Source organism: Perna viridis, chromosome 11 (assembly GCF_037379345.1).
Source record: "Perna viridis isolate PV_CMFRI_1.1 ecotype Kerala chromosome 11, ASM3737934v1, whole genome shotgun sequence".
NCBI lineage: Eukaryota > Metazoa > Mollusca > Bivalvia > Mytilida > Mytilidae > Perna > Perna viridis.
In genome coordinates, this window is record NC_142455.1 from 8,496,798 (window position 1) to 8,524,532 (window position 27,735).

The following is a 27,735-nucleotide window of genomic DNA, read 5'->3' on the forward strand; positions in this document are numbered from 1 at the left end:
AACACCGTTTACCGGAAGTTTCTACCTGTGCGGATGGCAACAAGTACGCTCAGGTAGATTAAGACATGCTTTTTGCTCTGTAAAATCAATACACCTACATAGTTTGAGAAGAAACATCCAGAGATGCCAAGAATCGTGGAATGTGTTCCCAACTTCTCCGAGGGTCGCTGCAAGGAGGTAGACTGATAATTTAATGTCGAGATTAGTTTTAAAGTTATAATTATGCAGAATCGAGTTGAAGAAAATCGTCTGCCTCAGAATTAAAGCTTAATGACATTTGTGTTGAATCATGCAAGCATGCAAGAATGTCTGTCATGTTCAGGCCCATTATTAATCAGAGAAGAACTTTCTTTTTTGTTTGATTTGTCCTAAAGTTCTTTGTCCTTTAATTAATTTTCTTTTGTTTTTGACTATATTGAAAGTAAATAATGCAACTAAAAAGTTTCGACTTATATTCATTAGGGATAATGGTGTACTGTAAGCTAACCCCAATTTGTTTTCTTATCCCTGATGGAAATTTGATGAACATTTTATACTTGCTAATTTAATGTACAAAAAAAGTACAAATATGCATGTATATGTTAATGTTAATATTATTATTTTTTTTGGGGGGAGGGGGGAGAAATAAGGTTTATTGTTGTTTTAATGCTTCAAACAATTTCAAACACATTGTTCATTGGAAAGTAAATCCTTGCAACAGAAGACTTATCCAATCAATATGAACTCTATTTACATGACTTAAATGAGGTATACTGCATGCACATCTGTATCTGTATGGGTACATCACAGAAAAAGATACCCTTTTCGCTACCAATTGATTGGTTGGTCTGCATTGATTTAATGGGGGGGGAGTTAAAAGTTTTTTTCACTTCCATCTCAAAAACAGTTAGGCTAAGAAAAATTCTGGAAGGGCAAGAGTGTCCCACAGCATGAGATATATCTGTGATGGTCAAAATTTCATGTTAGTCTTAAGGATGAAGTAATTCATCATGATATTGATGTATCACAATACTTTTTGTCACAATGCAATACGATACATTTGACTGAGGTTCCGAAACGATAGGATACAGCTTTTTTTCAAACAATCGATGAAATTACTATGCAAATAGTAAAGTTATATATGTCTTGTGAGGAAAAGTTCTTCAGTCTTTGTTAAGATCAAAGTATTGAGATTGTCGTTGGAATATAACGTTCACTTTATTGTACGTGTCCATTGGTGACATCAAAATGTCCGTGACATCACTGTGGGCTGAAGTTAAGAAAATTTAAATGTATGGTTGAAGTTCATGACAGTTGTATTAACACTTCTTGCCTTTAACCTGTAGACACAAAGGTATTGTCTCTAAATGAAACCTGGCTTCAACAAAATTCATTATATTTAAATCTGTTGAATATTCTTTACTCCAGTCTGAAGAAAATATATAGGCCAGCATGCTATTGTGTATCCTATCGAAATGTATCGTATCATCACCAATATATCACGAGGTAGATGCATTGTTTTAGCCCTTGTAAATCTGTTAAGCTATGTTGGAGTTACACCATTGTCAATTTGAAAGGTAAAAATGATATGTATTTTTTAGTTTCTAGCCAATATTTTAAAAACTGTAAAAGATAAAAAGAAAAACTTCAATTGCTGAAATGATCCTTATGATAAGGCCTACAAAAGTCTGCATTTGTATTGAAGTCATTGGATGACTTCTTAATAGAGTTATTGTCCTTGAAAAGATAAATGATGTTTTTGCAGTTTTCAGCCTGTTGTTATCTTGAAATCGATGTTTTTACAATCATGAAATATGTGAAGTTGATGCTATTTTTTTGTCATCATCATTCTTAATCCTGAGACTATCTTGTATCAGTATTGAATTAGACTTTTTCCGAGTCAAAACAAAATGGTTTCCATACTTGAATGGAAAGTGGTAATGAATCTGTTTTTTAAATACAAAACTGTAGTGATAAAGAATTAAAAGGTAATGTTTCTTTTACTTGAAGAGCTCATGAAGTCATAGGATCAAAGTTGTAGTCCTGATGAATCTTTATTTGAATTTTTGCCCTAGCCAAGGAAAATTAAAAAAAAATGACGTCACTTTTTTTCAGTTTTCAGCCAGATTAGGTGTTATTAGTTACTTAAGGATGTACCTAATTGGTGCATCAGGCTGCTGCAAATATTATATAAGTTTGTTCAGTTTTTTTTTCAATATCTTCAAAGGCATAAGAAAGAGGAAAAAACCCATTTGGTGAAATAATCCGTTTGATAAGCTCTATAAAAGATTCAGTTAGGTCCAAGTTGTAGGACAACTCCTTGTAAGAGTTTTTTAGCTCAACTGGCCGATGGCCATGTGAGCTATTGCTATCACTGTGTCCGTTGTCGTCCGTAAACTTTTTCAAACATCTTCTCCTCTGAAACAACTCAGTAGATTGTAACCAAACCTTGCATGAATGTTCCTTAAGGTATTTTTAACAATCCTTGTGGGGGAATTTTTGATTTGGCAAAAAACATGACCGCCATTACTAAAAATAGACCATAGGGGTCAAATTGTAGAATTATGCAAATAAATCAAAAACAGTTTGTTTAGCTAAAATCTGGTAGGGAGTAAAATTGTTTAGCATGATGGGGTAGACTTACATGTATGCTGAAATTTTCAGAATGATCTGTTGAAGAATGAAAGTCTTCTCCTCTAAAACTGCTGGATGGATGAAACAAAACTTTGCATGAATGTTATGTAGAACATGTTTAACCATCTATGTGGGGATTTCTGATCTTCAACTTGTGAAAAATATGGCCACCGTAACTAAAAATAAACCATAGGGATCAAATTTCAGAATTATGCAAATAACTCGAAAATGGTTTGGTTTAGCTTAATCTGGTAGGTTGTAAAATTGTTCAGCATGATGGGATGGGCCTTTGCCCAAATTTTCAGAACGATCTGCGGATGAATGAAAGAGTTATGGGTCCTCAAATTTTACATTTCCGACTGAAAGTCTTCTCCTCTGAAACTACTGGATGGGTTAAAATAAAACTTTGCATTGATATTATGTAGAATATGTTTAGCGTTATATGCATGTGGATTTTTGATCTTGTGAAAAAAACATGGCCACCATTTCTAAATATAGACCATAGGGGTCATATTTAAGAATTATGCAGGTAACTCAAAAACAGTTGGAATTAGCTTAAATCTGGCAGTTTGTTTGTTTGTTAGGGTTTAACGTCCGAGCAGCAATATTTCAGCTATATTTAGACGATAAATCTGGCAGGAATTAAAATTGTTCAGCATGATATGATTACCTACTTGTACTTGAATGCCGAAATTTTCAGAAAGATCTGTTGACAAATGAATGAGTTATGGGTCCTGAAATGGATTTTTTTTTTAAATCTCCTTTTAGACAACTTGTAGGATGGATTGTAACCAAACATTGCCTGAATGTTTGTTAAGATATCCTTAACAATTTTTTGTCTGTCAAAAACATGGCCTCCATTTATAAGAATTGACGACTTGTTGAAATAACTTAAAAAACCAAAGGGTTTAATCTAATTTTCTAGGGGGGGGGAATTGATCTGCATGGTGAGACCAACTTATGCTGAAATTTTTATAAATTTCTGTTGTTTAGAGATTTATTTTGTAATATGAAAACAGGGTGGATAACTAAGATGCCCTGTATTGATTAAATGATTTTTGTGATAAAATACGGTTAGGTCAAGAGTCCAGCTTTAGAAAGCTGTAAAAAAAAAATTTTACCAGGTGAGCGATTCAGGCCCTCTGGAGCCTCTAGTTTTCTGAAAGTGATGAACACCCTATGTTCTTTATGTTTTGCAATGGACCCACCCCAAATAAAACCAAAACAAAACAAGTTACAATAAACAAAAAATAAGGGAAAAATCATGGAAGTATATGCCTTTCTTTTGATTGGATTGCACATGTAGTACCAGTAATTAAAAAAAGAGTGCAAGTGACCTTGTCTTACATGGATAGCCTTAACTTGAAAACACCCATAAAAGGAAAATTGTTAATTAATTCAACAGTATTTTGTTTTTCATTAAAAGTTCCAGAAAGTGGTTGATTTACTAAGGATAAGAAAAAGCATTTCTTACCATCACTTGAGATCTACATGTATTATAGAATATACATATACTGGTCCTTATTGTGGTCCCATACATGTGCTATAGTCCACTTTAATAGGTCATTAGCTTAGTTGTCTTCTTCCCTTTGCTCAAAGAAGACATAAAATGAAAAAAGTATGTGTTTAACAGTCCCTGATTATAAGTCGAGACAGGATTTGAATTTTTTTTGTAATTCAGTTATTTGTGATGAGGAAGTACATATTCATTGCCATGATAAACAGCTGGTATTGTTATTGAAGTCAAATGAATCAACTCATTAGTTTTAATTTTATTGTTGAGAATATATAAGTGTACTAGTAAAATGACCAAAAGGACGAGAAATGAGAAACATTGATATATTTGGGTTAAGCCTAAGATATACAGTGTTGATAAGACATTCCCCTCTTTAGTTTGTAGATAACCAGGTTTTAAGTATTTAGATAAACAGTTTGCAAAATGTCGAGGAAAGGTAAAATTGTTGAATGTGTCCCTAACTTTTCTGAAGGAAAGAAAAAGGAGGTAGGTTAAGAACAGTGTAGCATAAATCGTTCCTGTGAACTAGATGTCAAGATTAGAATTTAACTACCAATATTTGTTCAGGGAACTGATTTTCTCTTGTTCTGTATAGTTGCATGGTTTTCATATACAGGCACTTTCTTTGCATACCAAATTAATTGTTCTAAAAAAATGTGTAAACCATGTCATTTTCTTGACTTTTTAAACCAGATTGAGGTGAGCAGCTCTTCATTTTACTGGTTTTTTTTTTTAACCCTGATTGAGTTGAGCAGCTCTTTCAAAATGTTATGTTTGAACTTGAAGACATTTGATGGATAATTTGAAGCAAAGATGCATGTTGACATCTATACAGATGACTGTACTATAAACTGGGCATTGCCAGACAGGTCTTGTTTTAGAGACTCAGGGTATGATCTATTTGACCTAAATATAGCTGTTTGTGCCAATGTTTGAAATTAAGGTTAGACATATTTTTCATTGATAGGAATGTTTTTCATATGCAGTAGCTACATGTATATAATTTTACTGGTAAATTCAATTTGATAATGAAATTCTTGATCTTTGATAAAGAAATCCCTGATCTTTAACACTGAAATCCCTGATCTTTGATACTGAAATCCCTGATCTTTAACACTGAAATCCCTGATCTTTGATACTTAAATCCCTGATCTTTAACACTGAAATCCCTGATCTTTGATACTTATATCCCTGATCTTTGATACTTAAATCCCTGATCTTTAACACTGAAATCCCTGATCTTTTATACTGAAATTCCTGATCTTTGATAACTTAACTATAATGTCTACTACTATTAAGAATATTATGTTTCATTATTAAATCTACTTTTTAATGGGAGTAAAAGAATGCTACATTCCCGTATTTTTTTTTTTCAGACAGTTGAAAGTATAGCAAACGCTATTGCTAATACAGATGGATGTAACCTGCTGGATGTGGACCCTGGAGTCTCTACTAACAGGACGGTCTATACATTTGTTGGTCCTCCGGAGGCTGTTGTAATGGGAGCACTTAATGCTGCCAGAGCTGCTTACTCATTCATAGATATGAGAACACACTCAGGTATGTCTAGTCCAAAAGTATATTATTTGAACTGCCTGTATATGAATCATTCTTATAGACAATTGTGATATTTGATAGATGAAATGTTTAATGTGAGGCTGGCTCAGTCATAGGTCAAAAGGAAAATGCACGTACACATTATGCATGTATGTAGGTATGTCAAGTGGAACAACCGACATATTTATTTTAATTTAAGTAGCTGTCTTTGTAAGAATCATGCAAAATCTGAAAAATGTGATACACCCCAAAAAAGGCTACATATTTTTATTTTTGTAATTAAGTTGTTTTGTAGGTCTATACTGTGAAATGTGTAATTATTCATTCAAATCTGCCTGCTCTTAAGAAATAATCCACATTGAAAATCCAGTAGATTCTATTGTATTTGAGCGCCATTTACAGAGTTATCTCCCTTAATTTTTAAATCTACATTCATTTATTAATTATTCTACATAATTTTTATCTCCTAAGAGCACAGTTTATATGAAAAACCACATGTTAATTTCTGTTTACTTTGAAATTTCAAACAAATTATCAAAAAATAAAAATATGTAGTCTTTTTACCCATGAATTACATTTTGCATGATCCTTAGCTGGAGTGCTACTTAAACACTAATTCTTCATGAATATAATAACGGTTAACAAATGGAATGAACTTATTTGAGCCCGTCTTTATTTAAAATATAGTCAGTTTTGTCGAATGATGTGATTAAAATATTTGAAATGTTACCCCCTTAAGCTTGATATCTTAATAATATTTGGTAGGAGAGCACCCAAGGATAGGAGCTATGGATGTCTGTCCCTTTATACCAGTCCAGAATGTCTCCATGGAAGACTGTGCTGCCTGTGCCAGAGAGTTTGCTGAAAAACTTTCCTTGGATTTGGATGTACCAGGTTACTTTTAAAAATAATTTATAATTGACTTTATATCATTGATTTGGATTAGAGGTGGTTCTTTGCCTTTTTTTAAATTCCAGTCGAAAATATCCCAATAAGATAAGCAAATTTTACGCAGAATTTTAAAGAATAGCCCATTGAATTTCTAAAGATCATTAAAAATCGACCATTTTCAAGTTTCTAATCAAAATCACTGATTTATACTAATTTTATGTTAAATTCCAACCTTTACTTTTGAGACCATAATTGACATTCTCTCCTTGCCACTGTAATTCCAAATAGGAGCATAGACATATTATTTGTCTGCCCTACATCTATTTTGTAAGCACTGTCATGACAACATTTAGTTGAATTTCTGACATTTTTTATCAACAAAACTTTTATAGATAATTATCTGTTCAATAGCAGCATATCCCCTTAAAAATTGAGTCAACTGATGAAGCCTGTGAACGAAAATGGAACTGGCCAGTTGGTGTCACTTCATTTTTTTAGTTAGATTAAAAAGTTAGAATGAATGTCAGTCATCTGTCTTAGGTAGGGTTGGTAGGGTAACTGGAAAAACAATAGTTTTTTAAGGGCTTATAGTAACACAAATGAATGTATCATATTGTGAAATTCATGCATATCATTACACCACTTATATATTCTACTTTTAGTTTACCTGTATGCAGAGGCAACAGACAACCCTGCAAGGAAAAAGCTGCCTGACATCAGAGCAGGAGAATACGAGGGTTTACCTGAAAAGGTAAGGAATTTTGCCACACAATAGAGCAGGAGAAAACGAGGGATTACTTGAAAAAGTAATGAAAATTTTCCAGACAATAGAGCAGGAGAATATGAGGGTTTACCTGAAACATTAGGCAGAAAAATTTTAGGGTTTAAGGTGTTTACCCTTAGATTGAGAGCATGTGGGGTTTCTTAAGAAGCCAAGATAAACCTCCCTTACACTAAGCCAGAGTAGGAGAATATGAGTGATTATCTGAAAAGATAAGAGGCCTGACCGTAAGGCTGAGAAAAATTAGGATCAAAGAAGATATGAAAAGGAAAAGTGAATTGTGCAGGTTCATTTGAAAAAGTTTTTTTTAGTACACATGTACTTCACTCATGGATGTTTGTTTGCTGCTCGATTTACGAATAACAATGATTTCAAAGGGTTGTGAAATCTTAAAATCTTTTATGCTAGAACATTATTAATAGAAAAAACAAGATGGGTCAGCATGCTTGTTTTTGAGATATAAGTACTTGAAATTTTGGTGGGAAAATAATTTCTCTGGATTTTCCATAGGTTTTGTCTGATTAGGTTTTATCTTTGTACATGAAATTTGCACTTTGCAAGAGTTATCAGTCTTGATTTGGCTTCATTTTGTTGTATTTAGTGGGAGGTGGATGTATATTTTTCTCAAAAGTGCAAATCTGAATGCAGAAAAGATTATCGTTATGTGAAAATATAGCACACGAAGACTAAAAAAGCATTGTTTGTTTGGTGGGTTTTTCTTGACTATGAATCATTTAACCATTGGTAGTGTCTGAATTTTATGTGGACTTGTACTTAATACAATATCTATATGTAGTTCTTTTTGTCACCTAGTATATTAAAGATTAGATGAGTGTCTTCATTCATTCAGTGGAGACATATTGGCAATATTTTTACAGAATGCACTTGTGATGTTTTATACTGCACTGCAAACATTTATGAGAAACATTATTAAATTATCTTGGTTATGTCAGTTCCTTTTATATTCAGTCAAAAGTTGCTCCTTACATGCCTTAGTTCATCATTTGTTGACTCTTATTAATTCTTGAACTCAACAGCTTCAACAAAAAGAATGGAAGCCAGACTTTGGACCAGCAGAATTTAATCCTCGTTGGGGAGCTACTGTGACAGGGGCAAGAAATTTCCTGATAGCCTACAACATCAATGTCCTGTCTACAAAGGAGCAAGCCCACAGGATTGCTCTGAACATCAGGGAACAAGGACGAGGAGAAGAACAGGTAAGATCAGTAGGTATTCTCTCCTGCTTGGTAAAAGAGATTGAAATTTTTGTATGGGAAAGGTAATTATGAAAGTAATGTCCTTGACACTGATATACTATCAATTTTTCTGGCTTTTTATGGGAAGTTTTGCCTCTATTTTTTTAAAGCTTTCAGTAAAGTTGCATTTATTTTCTAATTGTATGTTTGTAGTTGACTTAAATGCTGCTTCAAATTTCCTTTTTTGTTTTTGTTTTTTTGTTAGTTGTTTTTTTTTTTTTTTATCCCTGGTAAAATTATGTCTAATAAGGTATAACAACAACAAAAAAATAATACTGGTTTTTACCAATAATCCAAACATTTTTCATGCATTTACCCTTGGTGTTTTAGTGAGCACTGTATAGAAGTAATTTTTAAAAAAGTTATCAAACATGGATAGACTGACTTTGGTGTCTTTCCTAGGTGTTTTGTATTTAGATAGTTAAATATGGTTCTGTCTAAAAACCAGGCAGGAATAAAACTTTTCAAAGACACTTGTTATATCCGAAGAAAAACTCTTCCTATGTTCATTTCCTTGGATCTGTTATATATTGTATTTTGTGAAATATTTTTTGACTGGTTATAGTGTAAAAATTCTGGTAGGAAATTTTCCCATACTTTTTTGTAGTAGAATGTAACCTGAATTTTTAGAGTGTTGATTTCATTTGCTTATTTAAATTTGAATACAGTTTCTATGGACCTACTGAAGGATTTCCAGTCAAACAATTTTTGGGATTAAGAAATGCATGAATCACTAATCAAAAACTTCTGCATGGTTTTAAGGCAGAGCTGTACTTAAGGACTGTGTTTAGTCAGCACCAAGATGACAATGTATTGTTTTGTCATCTAATGTTTTGTATTGATGTTTGTTATGATTTCATCATGTCTATTTTTAGTCCTACGGTACAGGTGTGAATAATGAGGTATGATTTTCAATGTAGTGCTTTGTACAATTATCTAATACCAATCTCACATTGTGGTTCACTAATAATTTGTATATAACTCAGTTTTTGTTTTCTTGGGAAGTATGGTTACTATGGTAAAACATTGATGAGTTAATTGCTATTACATAATGTCTTTGTATGAAACATCTGAAAAAGATAATATTCAAAATTAATTAGAATTCTTTAATTAACGGAAAGAGATTTATATGACTGCAAAAAAATATGGTATAATGCTGTTTTTGGTAGCATTGTAGTTGTTGTAGACATTTAGTGTCTGGACAATAACTTGTGTATAGATCTTAATGATATTGTACCACAATGTGCCATACCACGAGAGGAAAGCTGGGATCATCTTTAGAGGTTGTGATTTGAACAATTTTGGAATTAGGAATCATAAAGGGGTCACTTTGATTCTGTTTGATTCTTTCTTGTATTAACTTATAAACATTTGATGACAATAAAAATTCATTGTCCATTCTTGCCCCAGCTGTTCAGGGTTTAATCTTTATGGTCATATCAAGCTGTGCAATGCAAAGCATTTTATTGACTTATTAAATTATGATAGAACACAACTATTTTGTAGTGCACACTGTATTAATGTAAAAATTATTTGAAGATAACAAAAACTTTTCTTGTACTATCCATTTTGGAACTTTAAACTGCACATTAAATTCTCCTTCTCTGATCTAATACTAGAATTGAGTTGAACAAGTATGCCTAAGTTCTCTATAATAAGTACTCAACATTTAGGAAGGCAATTTTTTTAACTTATTATTGTGGTAAATGTGGAGTTTGGCAACTGAATCATAACTTTAGTGACTGATTCTAAATAATGTAGGATATAGTGTTCATCTTAAGATAGAGTTTATTATTAGGTGTTTGCACTTTGTGCCAAGGCTCATTGAAGGAATGTTTAAAAATGAAGAAGAAAAAAATTCTCTGAATTTCATAAAATGTGGATTAGGAGTTGTTATTTGTATGTATTTATTAATGACTTTATTCAATTACTATATATTTTTTGCCATTTTTTCACCCTGCATGTTGATTGATTGATAAAAGTTGCATGGTCATTTTGAAAATCTTGTTTTGCATTTTTAAGCTTTTTGTTTTCGTTTGCAAATGTGTTGCAAAAAGTAATTAATCACTTTGGATACTTAAGTTTTACTCAGCTAATACTTATATGTAATATAGATTTGTGTAAAATGATGATGATTCAATCAATTTATGTTTTTTTTGAGCTATGTGAAAGTTTCTTTAGTAGGTATTTAACTGTTTTTAATATATACACATATCCTTAAATACCACTATCTTTTCAGTATTATGGAACTGGATGGAATCTTCTGGTAATTGGTTAAATATTCTGCATTTCTGATTCATTATTTCAATAACAACAAAAGATTTCAAGGGGAACAACTCTTTTCAATAGGGACAAAATTGGCAGTGACTCAGAGTGCTTATCAATAGCATTTATCTGTTTAAAAGTTAATGAAAATACTGGGTTGATATATAATTCAATAATGAGAATGTTCATCTATCATTCAGTCCATTCTTTTGTCACACTTACATATCCTAAAAGATTTGATGGATTTTTATGAAACTTTCAATGAATGTTTATCAGGTAAAGCCAGTGTTCACCTGGTATCTGAATGAATTAAACTTACACTCTCTTCAAGATTTTTATATCCACAGCTCCTTATGAACCATTTGATTGAATTACATGTAAATGGAATTACATGGATGTTCAGTTAAAATCAGGGAATGTGAGCTATGATGTTGACATTAATTTTAATTTGTAATTTCAACGTACTTTGATATGTATAGAAAAAAAACTTGATATTTTTAATGCATAAAGCTATGGCTGTCAAAGTTTTGTCTCCTTCAGAATCATTTGTAACAATTGAAATATATTCAGTAATGCAGACAGAGTGATTATACTGTGTCACTGCTGTCATACAGATATTTATTGTGCACAGCATGCAGAGGTTGACTAATGCCTTACTTCTCTAATAAATTACTATGAAAATGAATGCTTTAAATTGATTCTGTACAGATTCCGGTTTCATAAAAATCTCAGTTTGCAGATTTCCTCCAATCTTACCGTAATGAAATTTTGACCAGTCAGATTGCTTGAAATTGAAACTTTGAGACTCCAATCCAAAGATTTGATGAAATTTTCAATTTGAGATTTGTTTTTGACCAAACCTAGATGCACTTTCTATATTATTATTTTCGAGAATCTTTTGTAGATTATTTATAGAGCTTATGGGAATAGAGAGAAATATATATGCAAAATTATATCATAGCCTCTTGTTCACCACATTATAAACAATAATACCCCTAAGAAACTTTTTTTCTGAATGCCCTTTCATTATATTTGTTTTGAACAGATTTCTCTACTATTTGAGGGAATGCTTACTAAAATTTGTATTTCTTTTCAAAGATTTCTTTTGCAATGTTTCCGGTTTACAGTTACTGTCTTATCTACTTCCTGTTAACTGTACAAATCATTAACTTAAGGTGATCCGTATATGGAAATTTATATAACAGATTTCCTGCTTCAGAGGAGAGAATGGTTATATATTTGGTATAATTGCTTTTGCATGATGACTTGTGCCATGTCTCTTCATTCCAATTTTGACAGAGTGGGTATTCTTAGCATTACATAGCAAAGTAAATTGCTTATATTCTGAATCATGATTGTCGTTATAAATCTAAAGATAAATGTTATTTTCAGAACAATTAACGTGGAATTTATTTTTATCTTACTGTATTAAATGACAGAAATAACTTGTTTTACAATAGTTTGTAGTCATTTTTATACTGCTTTAAGGAGGTAGACCTAGGGTAAGGGACATAACTCTTGAAGTAAGTGATATGTTTGTATCATATTAAATTTCACAAAGCTTTTCAAGCTTTCATTTGAAACAGAATGAAATCAATCTAAGTTATATTGATGCTTACACGATATTGATGTATAATGCTGAATACAAGCGTTCCAATGATTTGCAAGAGTTGTGTCTCTTACCCAAGGTCTACCTCCTTAATGCTACATTATTAGCTGCGCTAAAAGTAAAATTTTGTTTGTTTCCCAAAATCCCAAACGATCCAGTCAAAATCACCCAGCTCAAAAAATTTTACTGTAGTTTTTTGATAAAATTATTTCATAGAAAATTTACTGTTGTTTTCTATTCAAAATGTATTTGAGATATATCATATGCCCACATGGAAAAAATAAACTATGCTGCCTACCCAAACTTTTTTTGTACGGGAAACAAACAATTATTTGAATAAGGCTCTGTTTGTGTGTGGTTCTGTGAAAGCTTGACTTGACAAGAGAATCTTGAAGCCTACTCCTTAAACAATGTATATAACAGAGCTATTTCATTTACAAGATAATTTTTTTATACAGTGAAACTGGTTGACACTGAACCCCGGGTAAACTGTAAACCAGATACTCTGAAGTTTCTTTCATATCAGTTTCAACATGTTTTGAACCTGAGTAATGCACAGGGATGATTTATTTCCGCTATTTCAAATCTGGAATTTACATTACGATTCTTTTGTACTGTATATTTACTTCAATTTTTGCCAATTTCCGCTTTGTTTGTAGACCTTGTAAAATCATCCCTGGATCTGAACACTTGCATTCCTTCGTATCAGCTTCAACATGTTTTCTACCTGTGTAATTTGAACACCTGCCTTTACTGAGGGAATCCCTCTTTCTAAAAGAGATTTTGTGTAGACTGGTTTCACTGTAGTGTAGAAAAATTAAAAAAAATGTGCATCTATTTATCACTAAAATGAGTCTTTTTGGGTATGTAATTTACAGCAAATCATACAGATAACTTCATGTAATAGAGTTGGGTGTTTTCTTGATAAAATGACAGTCACCTGATGAACATACAGTATTTAAGAAATGGTAGTTTACTGGACAATTGACCAAATGCTTTAGACTTATCAAAATTAGGTTAAAATATCTATGAAATGATAAAAAGTTTGCCCAATTAAGTTATCTACTGAAGACAATTCATCAGGTAATGGTCATTGACCGACTCTCTCAGAAGTTAACTACATGTATGTGTTCACTGTAATCAACACTTTTGATCTGAAGTTATTTTGACTGTTAAATCAGACAATCAAGCCATATTGTCATGATAAGTAAAATGAAATAGTTGGTACATTATCAATTGTGTTTAGATTTTAGAACTGCTACTCTGTTCAGGCTGGTTATATTTGATATTGTGTTTTGCTCTCTAATGAATTGTCTTGTTTATAAAGACTTGATGTATCAGAAATCATATTTATAGGTATAAATATTGTATTGTTACACAAACTATTTCATTTTATCAAGAGCCTTAGGCTTTTTTCACATGATATTTAGTAAACTGATACTGCACTATATTTTTTATAATTATATCCATCTATGAGAATTCTTTTGTGAAGTATTTATTATCATCAGTCTTTGTCTTTCTAGCTCACCAGGACCACAGGTCCATATGAGCTATTATCATCACTTGTCACTTATCACTCATCCTCTGTGGTCTTGAACGTTTCTTAAAAATCTTCTCTGAAACCACTCAGTGGATTATTTCCAAATTTGGTCTTTAGTGTCCTTAGTGTATCTTTGAAAATTGGGGCAATTGTATAGTTTAAGTGTAAAACGTGGCCACTGATGCTATTTTTAGACTACAGGGGTCAGGTCACCAGTTTCTACATAAATCTCAAAAAACTATAAGGGAAACTGGGGGGAAAATGTGACCTTCCTTAAACTTGGAGAGCTTTTCAAAAGTTTCCATTGGGTTGAAATTGTAGGCAACGTTTTTTTGCTGTATTTAGACAATATCTTGAAAACCATAATAGATAGGAAAAACTTTCAGTTGATGAAATTATCTTTGATAAGGCTAACAAAAGTCTTGATTGGGTCAAAATTGTAGAATGACACCTAGTTAAAAATTTTTGCCCTTGAAAATAAAAAATGAATTAGGTGAACAATTCAGGCTCTTGGGGGCCTCTAGTTTTAATATCAATTTGTTTTGGACATACATAATTTTTCTGTATTTTATACTCTATATATCACTAGAAATTTACATTGGCTTATTGTTATCAGCCTATCACTGACTGTATGAGTAGAGAAGTCATTTCTGAATATAAGCATTAAATAACATCTTATATAAAAAACTGTTCAAATTTTTTATCTTCTTGTTTCACTCTTAAATCTGGTCATAATTTTTCTTAATTACATTAGGCCATCATAAAAAAATCTTAGATTCTAATCCCAGCTTCTTCAAAAGTAGGGGTGGGTGAGGAAATTTTATTTTTTTGTCAATTTAAGTGAAAAATGCTGTCAGTTTGAAAGAAATTTACCTTAATTGGAAAAAAAGATCGCAATAAAATTTTTCAGGGGGGGGGATGAAAAATTGGGTTGGGAGGGGATGAGAATCTAGGATATTTCTTTTTTATTTGGCCTTAACCTTCATGTCTTTGTACTGCATTTTTGCTTATATATTACACTTCATGATTTTTATTTGTTTCCTTTCTGAAGTGAATACTTGATATTTAGATATGGTGAAAGTATTATTGATTTGGTTCCACCCTCCTTGTTGTTATCTTTGGTCGGATTAACAAACTAACTTGTATTCCCAACTATTAAAATTAATTTTTGAATTTTTGATATAATACATGCATGACCAGAAAAAGTCCTCAAAATAATCTAACATTTGTCCAAACTTAGAAAAAAATTATTTTCATGAATAAAATTAATTTAACATTTATTAGTAAATTTTCTAAACTTTTCAAGAAATAACATTTTGTGATCATATCTATTAAATTATGCCTAGCTAATTTACTAAACTACATTATTGAATACTCCATTTTTATTTTTCATCATTCCATGTGTATGATACAACATGATTAATATTTTACTACTATGGCAGTTCAGTCCATGCAATATCTTTGTTTTATGGAACACGTAAAAGTAGTATTGGCCAAGACCAGTGGTTGTGGTTGATATCTTAAGTGTTCCATAAAACATCATAATATTGCATGCATTGAGCTACCATATTTATTTTATTAAATTTCTTGGTAGAAATTTCAAGACTCAGTAACCCTTTATCTTGACTTTTAAAACAAATATTGGTAATTTGGTATACATTCAACATGATCAAGTCAAATAGACAGTCATGCAATATCACTTGTAATCAAAATGCCATTTGATGTTTTTCTATTTATAGAAGGGTAGATGTAAGGATGTACAGGCTATAGGATGGTACCTGGAGGAAGCTAACATGGCTCAGGTCTCATGTAACCTCTCAGACTACAACTCTACATCTATACACAAGGTTTATGAGGAAGTCTGTAAAGATGCTGAGGTCAGGGTCTTAAAGTGTTAGTCAGTGCATTATATTGGTGTTAAACATTTCTTATAGTTAATGTAAACCTTGACATTTTTGCGGCAGTTTTAATATCGCAATTTTGGGCTAAGACCTTGAATACAAAATGTCATACAATTTGAGGAGCGATCACAAATTTAAAACTGTGCGAAAGCAGATGGGATGCAGAAACCCCAAAAAAGGAGTCGCAAAAATTAACTTGTCTACTGTATTATGAAGTATGTTGTTATAGCAACAATGTTTTTCTCACGCTTTTTGTTTAGAACTATAAACTTTCCCATCATTTGTTCTTTTTACAAAAAAATATGACTTTAATTTCCATGTGATTACTTTCATTTGCTAATTTGTTTCCAAAATAAAGTCATCAGACTTTTTTCTGCATGATTTAAGCTAGCAGTTGGAAAGTGTTTTCTCTCTATATACAGGAATTAAAGCTAGCAGTTTGTGGCTCACAGATTGTAGGTGTTGTGCCTTTAGAGGCCCTGATGCAAGCTGCTGATTATTACATGGAGAAAGAAAACCTCTTTATACTGGAGGAGGATCAAAAACTCAGACTGGTACGATTATTTTCCTATGCCTGTCATTTGCTGAATGGCTATTGATATATTACTCATATACCCCCTTTGACAAGAGTTGGAGCTATATTAAAATTACCTTGTCTGTCTGTCAGTCTGTTCTTCTGTTACACTTACACAGATTTCTGGGCTTCTATTAGAGGGAAGGCTTAAATTTTAAATCATTACTTTTGCATGATGACCTATACTGTGTTTACCCCTTCCCACGTTTAAAAGCAATTGTTAACTAGGGATATTATTAGCAGCCTGTTTGTCTGTCAGTCTGTTCTCCTGTTACAATTATACTGATTTCTGGGCTTCTATTAGGGGGAAGGCTTAGATTTTAAATTATTACTTTTGCATGATGACCTGTACTGTCTACCCCTTTCCACATTTGACATCAATGGTTAAGTAGGGGTATTATTGCCTGCAGCTTGTTAGTCTGTCTGAAGATTATTACTCGAGTAAAGAAAAAAAAAAAAGCAACAACAAAAAATGGTTATCCTTTGGATTTAAAAAGTCTGAGTTGTCTGTCAAGTGATCCTGGTTATTTGTTTGCATACCTCATACAGAATCTACCCATGCTTATTTTTTTAATTTTATGAATGAAAAATTTTTTGTCTACATTGATTTAACGAAACAGATGTCTTTGTTATAATATACCCTCTTTCAATGAGAGGATGGTATTTATTGGAATCATCTTATCTGTCCATTTTGTCAATCCGTTATTATTTCTGTACATCTGAATTTCATCCCAATTATCTCAACTTTCAATGGATGTGTTGATTTCAGATTTAGTATGTGGCTTTATATAGATAGGGCATACATTGTAAGCTATTTTGGTTGCTATTTGATATCAACTTCCTGTACACGTGGGATATACTTAGCGTGACAAGTTCTCAATGCTTATAACTTCATATTGAAAAACACCAAAACCAAATTAACAAGTATTTACTGTAAATTTGGTTTCATTTTTAGTTCACCTGACATCGTTAACAATTTTCTAAAATCTTCTCTTACACTACTTGACCAATTGGAATAAAACTTGGTATGAATGTTCCTTTGGGTATCCTGCATAGAACTGATAAAGGGATTTTTTATCCATCAAAAACATGGCTGCCTTTACTAAAAATAGAACATAGGGGTCATACAATAGTAATGATCCTTATGATAAGTCCTACCAATGTCTTCTTGAGTCACAATTGTTGGACAACTGGTGAGCGATTTAGGCTCCTGGGAGTTTTTTTGTTTTATTAAAAGCATGTTTTTTTATTATTATTATTATTTGTCTACAGGTAATTGATAAAATATTCAATGTGTTCTTTGTTTTACAGGTGATAAACAGATTAGGCCTAAACTCACTCGGTGCATTTAGTCCAAAAGAAAGAATTATTGAGTAAGTATTTAATTATAATGATGCTTGTTTTTTTTTTACTTTTAATTAATTGTGGTGAATCAATAAAAATCATTTAGTAATAGATGTACTACTTCTGTGATTAAAGTGTACAGTGTAGAAAATATACTATTTGTTTTTTTTTAAATATAGTTCTTAAATTATTTCATCATATCTATTTTTAGGTATATGATAGGAGATGAAACAGATGGCCCTCTAGTCAGTATGGATGTTAAAGATTTTATATTAACCATAGGGTCAAGGTCACCCACACCTGGAGGTGGATCTGTGTCAGCTCTACTTGGGTCCTTGGTAAGACTACAGTTTTAGAACAATACCTTTATCATAAACCAACTTGTTTTCATGGATACTTATTTCAGGTTCCAGGATATCAATTTGATTTCCTTCATTTTTTTTTTCAATTTGATTTCCTTCATTTGTTTTTTTTGTTGTTGTTTTTCTTTGTTTTTTTTTTTGTTGTTTTTTTTGTTTTTGTGGGGGGGTGGACTAATACCTTGTTTAACATGTATTTCATAATGAATAGACTTAATCACTGCATTTTATCTGCACGAAATTTCTTACTGTTGAAATTAGTGAAAATAAATTGCTCGCAAGTAAGTTGAATTACATTATGGTAAAAATAAGTATTCATCAAACACAAAAAAACGGTGATGTAAAATATTCATAATGATGGTATTTGGAAATGAAATTATCACATTACCTTTTTGGTGCTGCTTTTATTCATAATATCAGTATTATTAAATATTTTTGTTGCCCTCTGCTAAGCTGAATGGGACATAGAAATAATGGTGTCTGTCTGGTCACACTTGTGGATGTAACTTCTTGGAAATGGCTGGATGGATTATGTTCATATTTTGTAGGATTGTTAGTCACCATTTGAAGTTGATCATAATGTGCTCCCATTCTGATTCGACTAGTTTTCACTTTCAACTTTCTTTTGTGCAGGGTAGAAAACTCACTCAAAGTCTAGCCAGTCCTGAAATCAATTTTTCAATACATTTACTATATGGCTAAATAGATTTTTGCTAGAATTAACCAGCCATGCCAAAAAATAGCCAGTCACGAGCTGGCGGGCAGGCTACTATTTCTAACTTTGTTTTTGCGGCAGTGGGGGACATATGGCTACAAGTTGCAAAGCAAAAACACTGTTGTTATTATTGTTCTATTGAAGATTTCATTTCTCTGATGGAGATTGAAGAATATATTCAAAGAATTAAAGTCCTTTATTTCAGGGTTCCTCTTTAGGAGCTATGGTTGGTTTCCTGACCTATGGGAATAAGAAGTTTTATGACTTGGATTCTAAGATGAGGAAGTTGATCCCTCCATTCTACAAAACAATGAAGGATCTCATACCCTTTATTGACGCTGATGCTGCAGCCTTTAGTGAATATATGGTGAGAGTTGTGGTAATATGTGTAATTTTGTCTCACAGATACTTTCATGTGAGGCTTGTTAAAGAGTAATCAAAGGAACAAAGATTCTAGCCAAAATCAAAAGTATGTAATCCAGGGACAAAGACCAGACAAAAACAGACAACCACAACAAAGAACATGCAGTAACTAAAATAATACATACAAAGTAACAAAAGTAAAGGAACAACTTGGGCTCCATTAAAACTGGGAGCATGTACCAGGTGCATCAGTAGGTTAGCATCCTCTCCTTATCTAGAAACACCTTAAAAAGATGTCACACTGATATACAATAGAGATGGATAAAAGCCTCATGGGATGGGTGTTTAAGTATGTAATTTTGTCACACATACATATGATAGAGGTGTGGAGTAAACCCTCATGTGAGGGGAGTCTTGTAGCCAGTTTTAGCATTTGTTCTTTATTTCAGCTTGCCTCAAAGTTGCCACAAGATACAGAAGAAGATAAAGAGCTGTAAGTAACATAGAACCTAACTATGATATATTGTTAATTACAAAAAAAATATTGCAAAAACCGTGACTTGCTTGTTGTTCAGGGATGATTTTTTTCTGCTAATTGAAATCCAAATTTTACCGTTACCATTCTTTTCTTTTACTGTTTATTTATTTCCTATTTTACCAATTTCTGTTTTGTTTGATGACCTCGTAAAATCTTCCCTAGTTATTGTAATACTTAAAATAATGCACAAAACAAGATAACTTAACACATATGAGTGTGATTTTTTTTACATTTGTCTAGATTTCCTCTTTTACAAATCCATGTTTACCATTATGCTCTTTTTTGTGACTGTATATGAACTTCCTATTTTGCCATTGTCTGCTTCTCTGTTGTTTTGTCATATAATATTACTGATAAGAACTGACTTGGAGCTTATATACAACCATTTTTTAGTGGAAGGTATAAAGTAATTGGGGTGCCAACCTTTCCTTACTTCCATCCTTCCTTCCATTACCCAGCTCTTATCTGTTATTCTTCCTACACCATTGAATGGAATTTAATAAAACTTTCACAGAATCTTTATTACATATTCCCATTGTGCTCCTTGTATTTTTGACTTTGCTTATATTTAGTTTTTATTATAATATAAAAGTGTTGATGATGAACTATAGATGAGTTATTTCCCTTGAAATGCACAAAAATGTTACTCAAGATCACTTGAATAGTAATTAGAATGAGTATACTGTATCACAACAGGTGAAATAAAGATGCACCTTATTATTCAGCAGGTATTGACTTATTATTAAGCTTGTTTTGATTATTACAGACGAGAAGCTGCAATGCAGGAAGGATTACATACAGCTATCAGGGTTCCCTTGACTGTGGCAAGGTTGGCAAGTGGATTGTGGCCTAACCTGACAGAACTTGCCAAATTAGGCAATATTAACTGTAAATCAGACCTACAGGTAAGTCTTTCTCATTGTCTTGTTATTGAACATTGAAAGAATCAAATTCTGTAATGAAATAAACAGTATTATATAGAAAAAGAGTATGTATGGTCCTTGCCTTAACCACTAGCCTGTTTCATGGACTAGGAAAAATTACTGTTGTGCAGTCTGTTAATATTATCAACCAATTATCTATTCCTATTGGTTAGTGGTAACGAACTGATTATATTTTGTAATCCGTTGTTCTACATATATGTGATAAAGTCATTTCTTCAAAACTGGAGATTTGGTTTGAAAACTGGAGGTTTTTATCAGCACTTTTTTCGCAGCGTAACAAGTCAAATATGTGTGAAACATATGGAAAACCTTGTTTTAAGTCTGTTTCCATGAGAAAAAATGCCGAATACTCCATTTGAATTGTTTGAAAGACCTTTTTGATGGAGTAACACTTGGACAATTTAATGATTTTATTTATTATTGACGATTCAATACATCAAGGATTTATATATAGCTCCTTGGATACATCTACTATAATTAGTTAAATAATTTTCATTTAAAAATTGTCACTACATGCAATTGCTACTATTGCATAAATATGCATCAAAATGATTTCATTTCAAATAGTTATTACTGGCTTGGTACCACTTTAACTTTGACTTCCACGCAGCATTGAATTTGGAACAGTACTTTGCTTTCTTGGCAGAAGGTGCTGAAGATGAATTATTGCATTTTGACATTTAATAAACGTGAGAGTGCTCCAAATAGAAAAATTCACTTAGTTTCTCCATTGACTTGGATAAAAAACAAGCCATACTTCGAGTCATTTTCAGTGAATGCATGGTCAACGTTTCCATAACCATCGAAAGATCATATGTCCCGCATCAATATTTACACCAGTCCCAATCGTCAGTAATAAATTGTTTAATCAAGAAAGCGTGTGCCACTAAAACTTTGGATAATTGTCAATCTCCTGTTATATAATCATCACATATCATTTAAATTACGTCTTGTTGATAACCACTAAAGCCCTAAATTACTGTTTATGACTCTAATGAACGGTAATTAACAGTTCATCTGTCTACCTGAGATCAACCGAAAATATCGTTATTCGATCATCTCAGGTTAATGTGTACATATTTTTGAACATCATCTGATACTTTCGTACTTAAACATCAGAACTTTAACTATGGAATAAACAGGATAGTTACCTCATTTCTATTCAACTAATCAATAGTTTCACTTCAAATTTAGTACATTGTAGTTATTTAAAACATGATTTTTATTTAAAAGTTTTGATGTTTAAAGAAAAAAAAATAAAAACAGTGTTCCTAAATTTAATACCACGTAGAATGATCTATGATTTTGCCAGATAATTGGTTACTGAAAATCTCAATCTCAATTAATTACATAGATCTAGAAGGTCAATCAACCAATTTTAGACTTTTATTGATCATCAGAACACCACTAAGAAAAATTTCCCCAGCTGTTGAAAATTAAGTAAAAATTTTTAATGAATTTTTACAAAAAGAAATGAAAATCAACTTTTCAAGTGAGTAACTTTATACTTCAGGATGAGGACTGTTAACGTGTATTGATATGGAAAATTTGAAAAAAAGTAAATATATAACATTTTTCTTGAAATTTAGAGTCTGAATTAAATACTTTATGTTTCTAAAAAACATAAAAGATCAGCTTCATTATGTCATCACTGAAATAATATGTTTCTGAAATGACTTAATTGGTAGGTCTTATTTTAATAAGATAAATAGGATAATTAATTGGAAAGAGTGAATGACCAATATATATCAATATCATGTAAGCATCATAGTAACATAGACTGATTCATTCTGTTTCTACAGAAAGCTTGAAAGGTTTTGATGAAATTGAATGTGATTGTATCTGATTTCACTGAGTCATTTCCCTTACCCTAGGTCTGCCTCCTTAAGTAGTAAGTGCATCACTTTAAAATTATCCAAAATTATGAACTTTGTTTCAAAAACAATAAAGTATAGAAAAATGTTTATTCTGATTCCAGGTTGGTGTGAAAACATTAGAGACAGCTATTTGGGGAACGTACTACAATATAATGACAAATTTGTCTGATGTCAAGGATGAAGAAGTCAAATCCAGAGTAAGTGTACATTAGGAAATTTCCGATCAACTTAAATTTAAATTTGATATGATTCTATATTTGTCTCCCTTTTTCACAGAAAAAAAAAACAATTATAATTTTGTTATTCTTAGTTTAGACTGTAGAATTTATAAAGAATGAATTCCCATAATATGCATTATTTGGTATCAGATTTGATTATAGCATTTGCACTGGACTATGATGGCCACATTTCCTGCATTATTACATCATCAGCCACAATCATGATTTCTATGAGGTCTTAATATATTGAAATAGTTTTTGCATACAAACACAAGGAGTGAGGAGTCAATTAAAGAAAAGATTATCTATGTCTCCATTGTTGTGATTCTGCTTTTCCTAATGTAAACTTTCCCTATAACGTTATTATGTTTCCCAGAGTTTTATTGAAAATTACTGTTAACTTCCGGAAGGCCAAAGGAATAACAGCAGCGAAACGGGCAAAGATCAAAAGGAGAACACTTTGTGTTATTGTTATAAATGATGTGTTTTTATATGCAAAAAAGTTGTATACTTAGATCATCCCAACTTTGATATTCATTTGTACTTGTAGTTTTAGTAATTCACCCTACTGGTTCACCTGGTCCATGCTGCCAGTTTTTAGAGGTATCCAAGTTGCTCATTTAGATCTCTTACTTTGTATATATTGTTTTTGTTACTTTATGTTCTTTGTTGTGATTGTCTGGTTGCCATGTCTGGTATTTGTCCCTGTATTACATTTTTTGATTTCCACTAGATTCTTGGTTCCCTTGAATTACTCTTTTATGTAATTATCTGTGTTCGTGACATTTTGTTATGAAACACTTTTCATAACATACATGAAAGCTATTTATGATAGTACTCTGATTTGATACTGTACTTTATAGGTTTCTAAAGAAATAGATGAATTACTGAAGCAAGCCCAAGTGTCTTGTGCTGAAGTCCTGAAAATTCTTGAGGAGAGGAAGTCCTAAAAATCGTTAGACAGTCTATATGTTATAGAAGACCAGTGAATTGTGAAAGCTTACATCTGGCTGTAGATACTGTCTTTACTGCTTTCTAGAAATTCCTTGCACCAAATGTCAAATTGTCTCATTTAAAGTTGATTTTTAGATCTTTAAGCTTGTAGGATGTGTGTTTTACAGAGCTTAAATATTGTTTCTTTTAAACATACTGATTTTTTTATATTGCTCATTTAAATTGAGATTCTGAGGACTATTTTTAAAAAAATTCATGCATGTTGATTTATATAGATAAATATATATTTTACACAGATTGTGATACACTTTGAACTAGTTACAGGGTTATCTTCCTTGATTGTTGATATTTTTTTCTCATGATACCTAATTTTACAAGATTTCAGGGGTTGGGAATGCAAGAGGCTATGGACCATTTGTTTTTTCTTGCAGGAATGGTCCTTTGTTCTAAAAGAAAACTACGTGACTTCTTAACAAATGGCCCTTTTAAATTCTGAATATCTTTGAAAAATCCCAAAACATTCCCTACTCTAAATTTCCTTCCCAACTGCTGGGATTTTTGGTTTGTCATTTTTCTGGTTCATAATGATATACAAACGCATGACTTGCAGTATGGTGTTTCTGGTCTAAGTTCATTTAATTTTATTCAACTTTAAATGGTTCAAAGAATTAAATGTATGATTTAGGTCTATTTAAACATTTTCCCTAAACATATTTATTGCTACTGTTATTAAATATTTAAATAGCCACTGAGATTGGCAATTTTTTTTAAAACCCTACATATTTTTGAATTATTTTCTTTTGAAGTTGCATTTATTTTATTGTATTGTTATTTTTTAAAATTTATTTTAGAGATCTTTTCAAGACCCAAAATGGTTGTGGTAGTATCATTACGATTGCAAGCTATTCAATGTTGGTAGTTGATATTTGCTTAATTTTTGTATAATTGAAATCTTTATATTATGTGTTCATGTGAAGGTTATTTGAACCCCCCTGAAAAAACCACATCATGTTGCACAGATGTTATTTTCAAATATAGCTACATTATAACCTGTATTAACCAATCTCTGTATAATGTGTATTGTTTTAGACAGGTGTTGGGTTTTTCCAGGTTCAAAGGGACATTTAAACTGATTAAAAAATACTTCAAAAAGTGTCTTGTTTAGACAGGTTTTGGGTTTATTCATGGTTATTTTTAGACAGGTGTTCAGTTTACACAGGTTCAAAGGACATTTAAACTGTGACATTACTTTAATACGTGGGTACCAATTTTCAAGGATTAGGTAGAAAAGATCAGTTCATGGATTCTTGAATTAGTGGATTTGAAATTCTATCACATAAACGAATGAGAAATTTCCTCTTCATTAGGAACCAAATTTTGTGGTTTATCAGACCCACGAAAACCATGAAAATTGATACCCCACAAACAATAATACTTTCACAGTAGTTCTTTTCTTGTTTTCGGTAATTAGTTAAATTTGGTAAAAAAAAATTAAAATTCTAAGAATAATATCGCCTTATGCTTAGAGAAATGTTACTGGGAAAGTACTTTAATTTTCGTGGGTACCAATTTGTGTTAATTAGGAAAGAAACATGTTAGTGGATTCTTGACTTTGTTGTTTTGAGGTGTTTAGTATACACATCAATGGAAATCTCCTTTTTGTTAGAAACCAAATTTTGTGGTTTGGCCTACACGGGAAAACCATGAAAATTGGTACCCAACAAACAATAGTACTTTCCCAGTAATCAAGAATGTTGTATTGACATGAAAAAGAAAACATTACATATTTTTTTTGGGTACAATTCTCATTTTTGACACAACAGTAGAAACAAATCAAAACTAACTGTATATTATTTTGAATGTGCAATTGTATTCCAATGTGTTAACATGTGATAACTAAACTAGTACTAAGGTGTATTGTTAGTGTGGTTTAAAACCAAAAGTGTGATTTTAATATTTTGTTTTATAACTAATGTTAGAGGTATTTAGAACTTGTGTTACATGTAAACCAGTGGTTGATTTCACAAAAAATAGTAATTGCTAAAATTGTTGGAAGTAATGATGTCATGTTATTTCTTATTTTGACATCATAAATTCAGATCAATTTTACACTTACGCCTCTTTGTGAAACTGATCCCATATCCATAATTTGTTAAAATGATAGATAATGTTAAATATAAGGCCATTATTTTTATATGCTGAAAATCGACTCCGTCCAATTGTTAGAGCATGCCTTTAGTTGTTTGTTAAAATTCACCATTGTCTGTATGTCTGTTTCATATTTCTCACAGGTGATAACTGAAGATTTAAAACTTTTAAAGAAAAAATGCACTAGGCAAGTGCCAATTTTTGTTATATTTTAATTTATGTTGTGCACAGCTTTAAGAATGTCTTGTATTATATTTTGCTCAAATGTCAAACTTTGTGATTTAATTTATTTTTTAAATTTTTAAATATTTAGTCTTTATATTGTTTATTTTTTTAGTTTTTCAATAACCGATGTTGGTGTTGGGAATATGTAGCTAAAAGTAAAGCATTTAAAGGGAATTTTGTAAAATAATAGAAGTTCTGTTTTATATATTAGTTAAAATTTTGGAAATTGTTGGGTTAAGTCCATCCACCAACATCTTTCTCGTTGGTTCTTGGTGACAACTTGATACTCTTACCAGGTTAATAGGCAAATTTTGATTTAGTTTTGCACCTAGAAGATACATTCTGTTCCTTTTACAATGTAATAATCTGTTTACTGGTAAGTGATCTCCTCAAATTGAATGTCATTGCCCATAGCAATATTCTTGTATCATGTATATATGAGAGTGTCCAGTCAGCCATTTTAGTTCTGAAGAAACACCCTCTTCCCTAAAAAAAAAGACAAAGTTTGAGATTGGTTATTTTTCCTTTTTATATTTTTTTCTCTACAAAACCAATTCTTTCCTGCTACATGAATGTTGTTTTGCTCAATTTTTGTGAACGCTTTAGTCTTGAAATATAGGTTGTTATTGGAACCAATTCTACAATATTTATAGATTAGTTTACAGTATAGTATTTTAACCAATAATGAAAAACCAAGAAGGAAATTGCTTGTGTAAAATTTGGCAATATTGAGGCAAAAACTGTAAGTCATCAGACTTTGGATTATCTATGAAGGTTATTTTTGCATGTGTAAAATTTTGTGATTTTAAGGCTCAAAAGGTATACAAAAAAATTTGGCATTTTTTATTTTGACAGATGCTAGTTTATGCTTTGAGTACTGAAGCCCAGAGTTAATATTTTGCGGAATTTATTTTAGCATATATAGACAGACTGCTAAAATATGCCAAAATGAGTAACCCCCACCCCCACCCCCCCCCCCCAGAAAAAAAAGTTCAGTGCTCTACTGTACCAATTACACCCATACTACAGTGAGAAAGGATGCATACTTGTCTCTATTTGTCTTTTCATTATATTCTTAACATATATTTTAATTTGTCTTAAGGAGGTAGACATTGATTAAGGGAAATAATTACAAATCATTGGTACGCTTGTATAAACCATTTACCTTAAATCTCATATAGCATCAAAGCAACTAGGATTGGTTTCAATCTTTTTCAAATGAAAGCTTGACAGGCTTTGGTTAACTTGAATATGATAAAAACATATTTCTGATTTTATAAGTTACATCCCTTACACAAGGTTGACCTCCTTATACTGATTCATCTGTGATGCCAATTATGTATTTCAAGTATTTTGAACTTATTTGCGGAGATATAAAATAACAATACCTTGAAACAGCCCATTCTTTAAACGTATTGATCTTGGCTCATTGGTTATACATTCCATTATGTATTATGTTAATGTGATAAAACCGTCAAATTTTTAATGGCATTTATTAGAAATTCTGTGTTGTTTATGAACCTGAATAAATGTTTTTTGTGGCGAAA

The 27,735-nt window shown here is 31.6% G+C and overlaps 2 protein-coding genes across 7 annotated transcripts in view; one reads left to right on the forward strand and one right to left on the reverse strand.

Moving 5' to 3' along the window:
- Nucleotides 1–4,207, reverse strand: part of LOC148602856 (zinc finger MYND domain-containing protein 11-like) — a 31,535-nt gene extending 27,328 nt beyond the window's left edge. Inside the window, exon 1 of the mRNA XM_088552411.1 lies at nucleotides 4,088–4,207. The gene's annotated coding sequence lies outside the window, so the exon portion shown is untranslated. The remainder of the gene's footprint in view (nucleotides 1–4,087) is intronic.
- On the forward strand, nucleotides 13–27,735 carry LOC148602857 (formimidoyltransferase-cyclodeaminase-like). 6 transcript variants are annotated; one of them, XM_088552417.1, is made up of 16 exons: nucleotides 13–177; nucleotides 5,506–5,689; nucleotides 6,452–6,580; nucleotides 7,240–7,328; nucleotides 8,396–8,575; nucleotides 9,490–9,516; nucleotides 10,854–10,880; nucleotides 15,768–15,905; nucleotides 16,352–16,483; nucleotides 17,815–17,876; nucleotides 18,059–18,185; nucleotides 19,127–19,288; nucleotides 19,734–19,777; nucleotides 20,589–20,727; nucleotides 22,745–22,840; nucleotides 23,725–27,735. In XM_088552417.1, the coding sequence occupies exons 1-16, from the start codon at nucleotides 124–126 to the stop codon at nucleotides 23,809–23,811; spliced, it is 1,677 nt and encodes a 558-aa protein (XP_088408543.1). In that variant the 5' UTR covers nucleotides 13–123; the 3' UTR covers nucleotides 23,812–27,735. The 6 variants fall into 6 exon arrangements, with proteins under 6 accessions (XP_088408543.1, XP_088408546.1, XP_088408542.1 ...); XM_088552416.1 differs by lacking the exon at nucleotides 13–177 and adding an exon at nucleotides 4,524–4,615; XM_088552420.1 differs by lacking the exon at nucleotides 10,854–10,880.

Coding starts and splice junctions, on each gene's coding strand:
- LOC148602857 (XM_088552416.1), top strand. CDS start 4,553: ATGTCGAGGAAAGGTAAAATTGTTGAATGTGTCCCTAACTTTTCTGAA. Junction 8,576..9,489: donor AAGGACGAGGAGAAGAACAG/GTAAGATCAGTA, acceptor GTCTATTTTTAG/TCCTACGGTACAGGTGTGAA. Junction 18,186..19,126: donor CAGCTCTACTTGGGTCCTTG/GTAAGACTACAG, acceptor CCTTTATTTCAG/GGTTCCTCTTTAGGAGCTAT.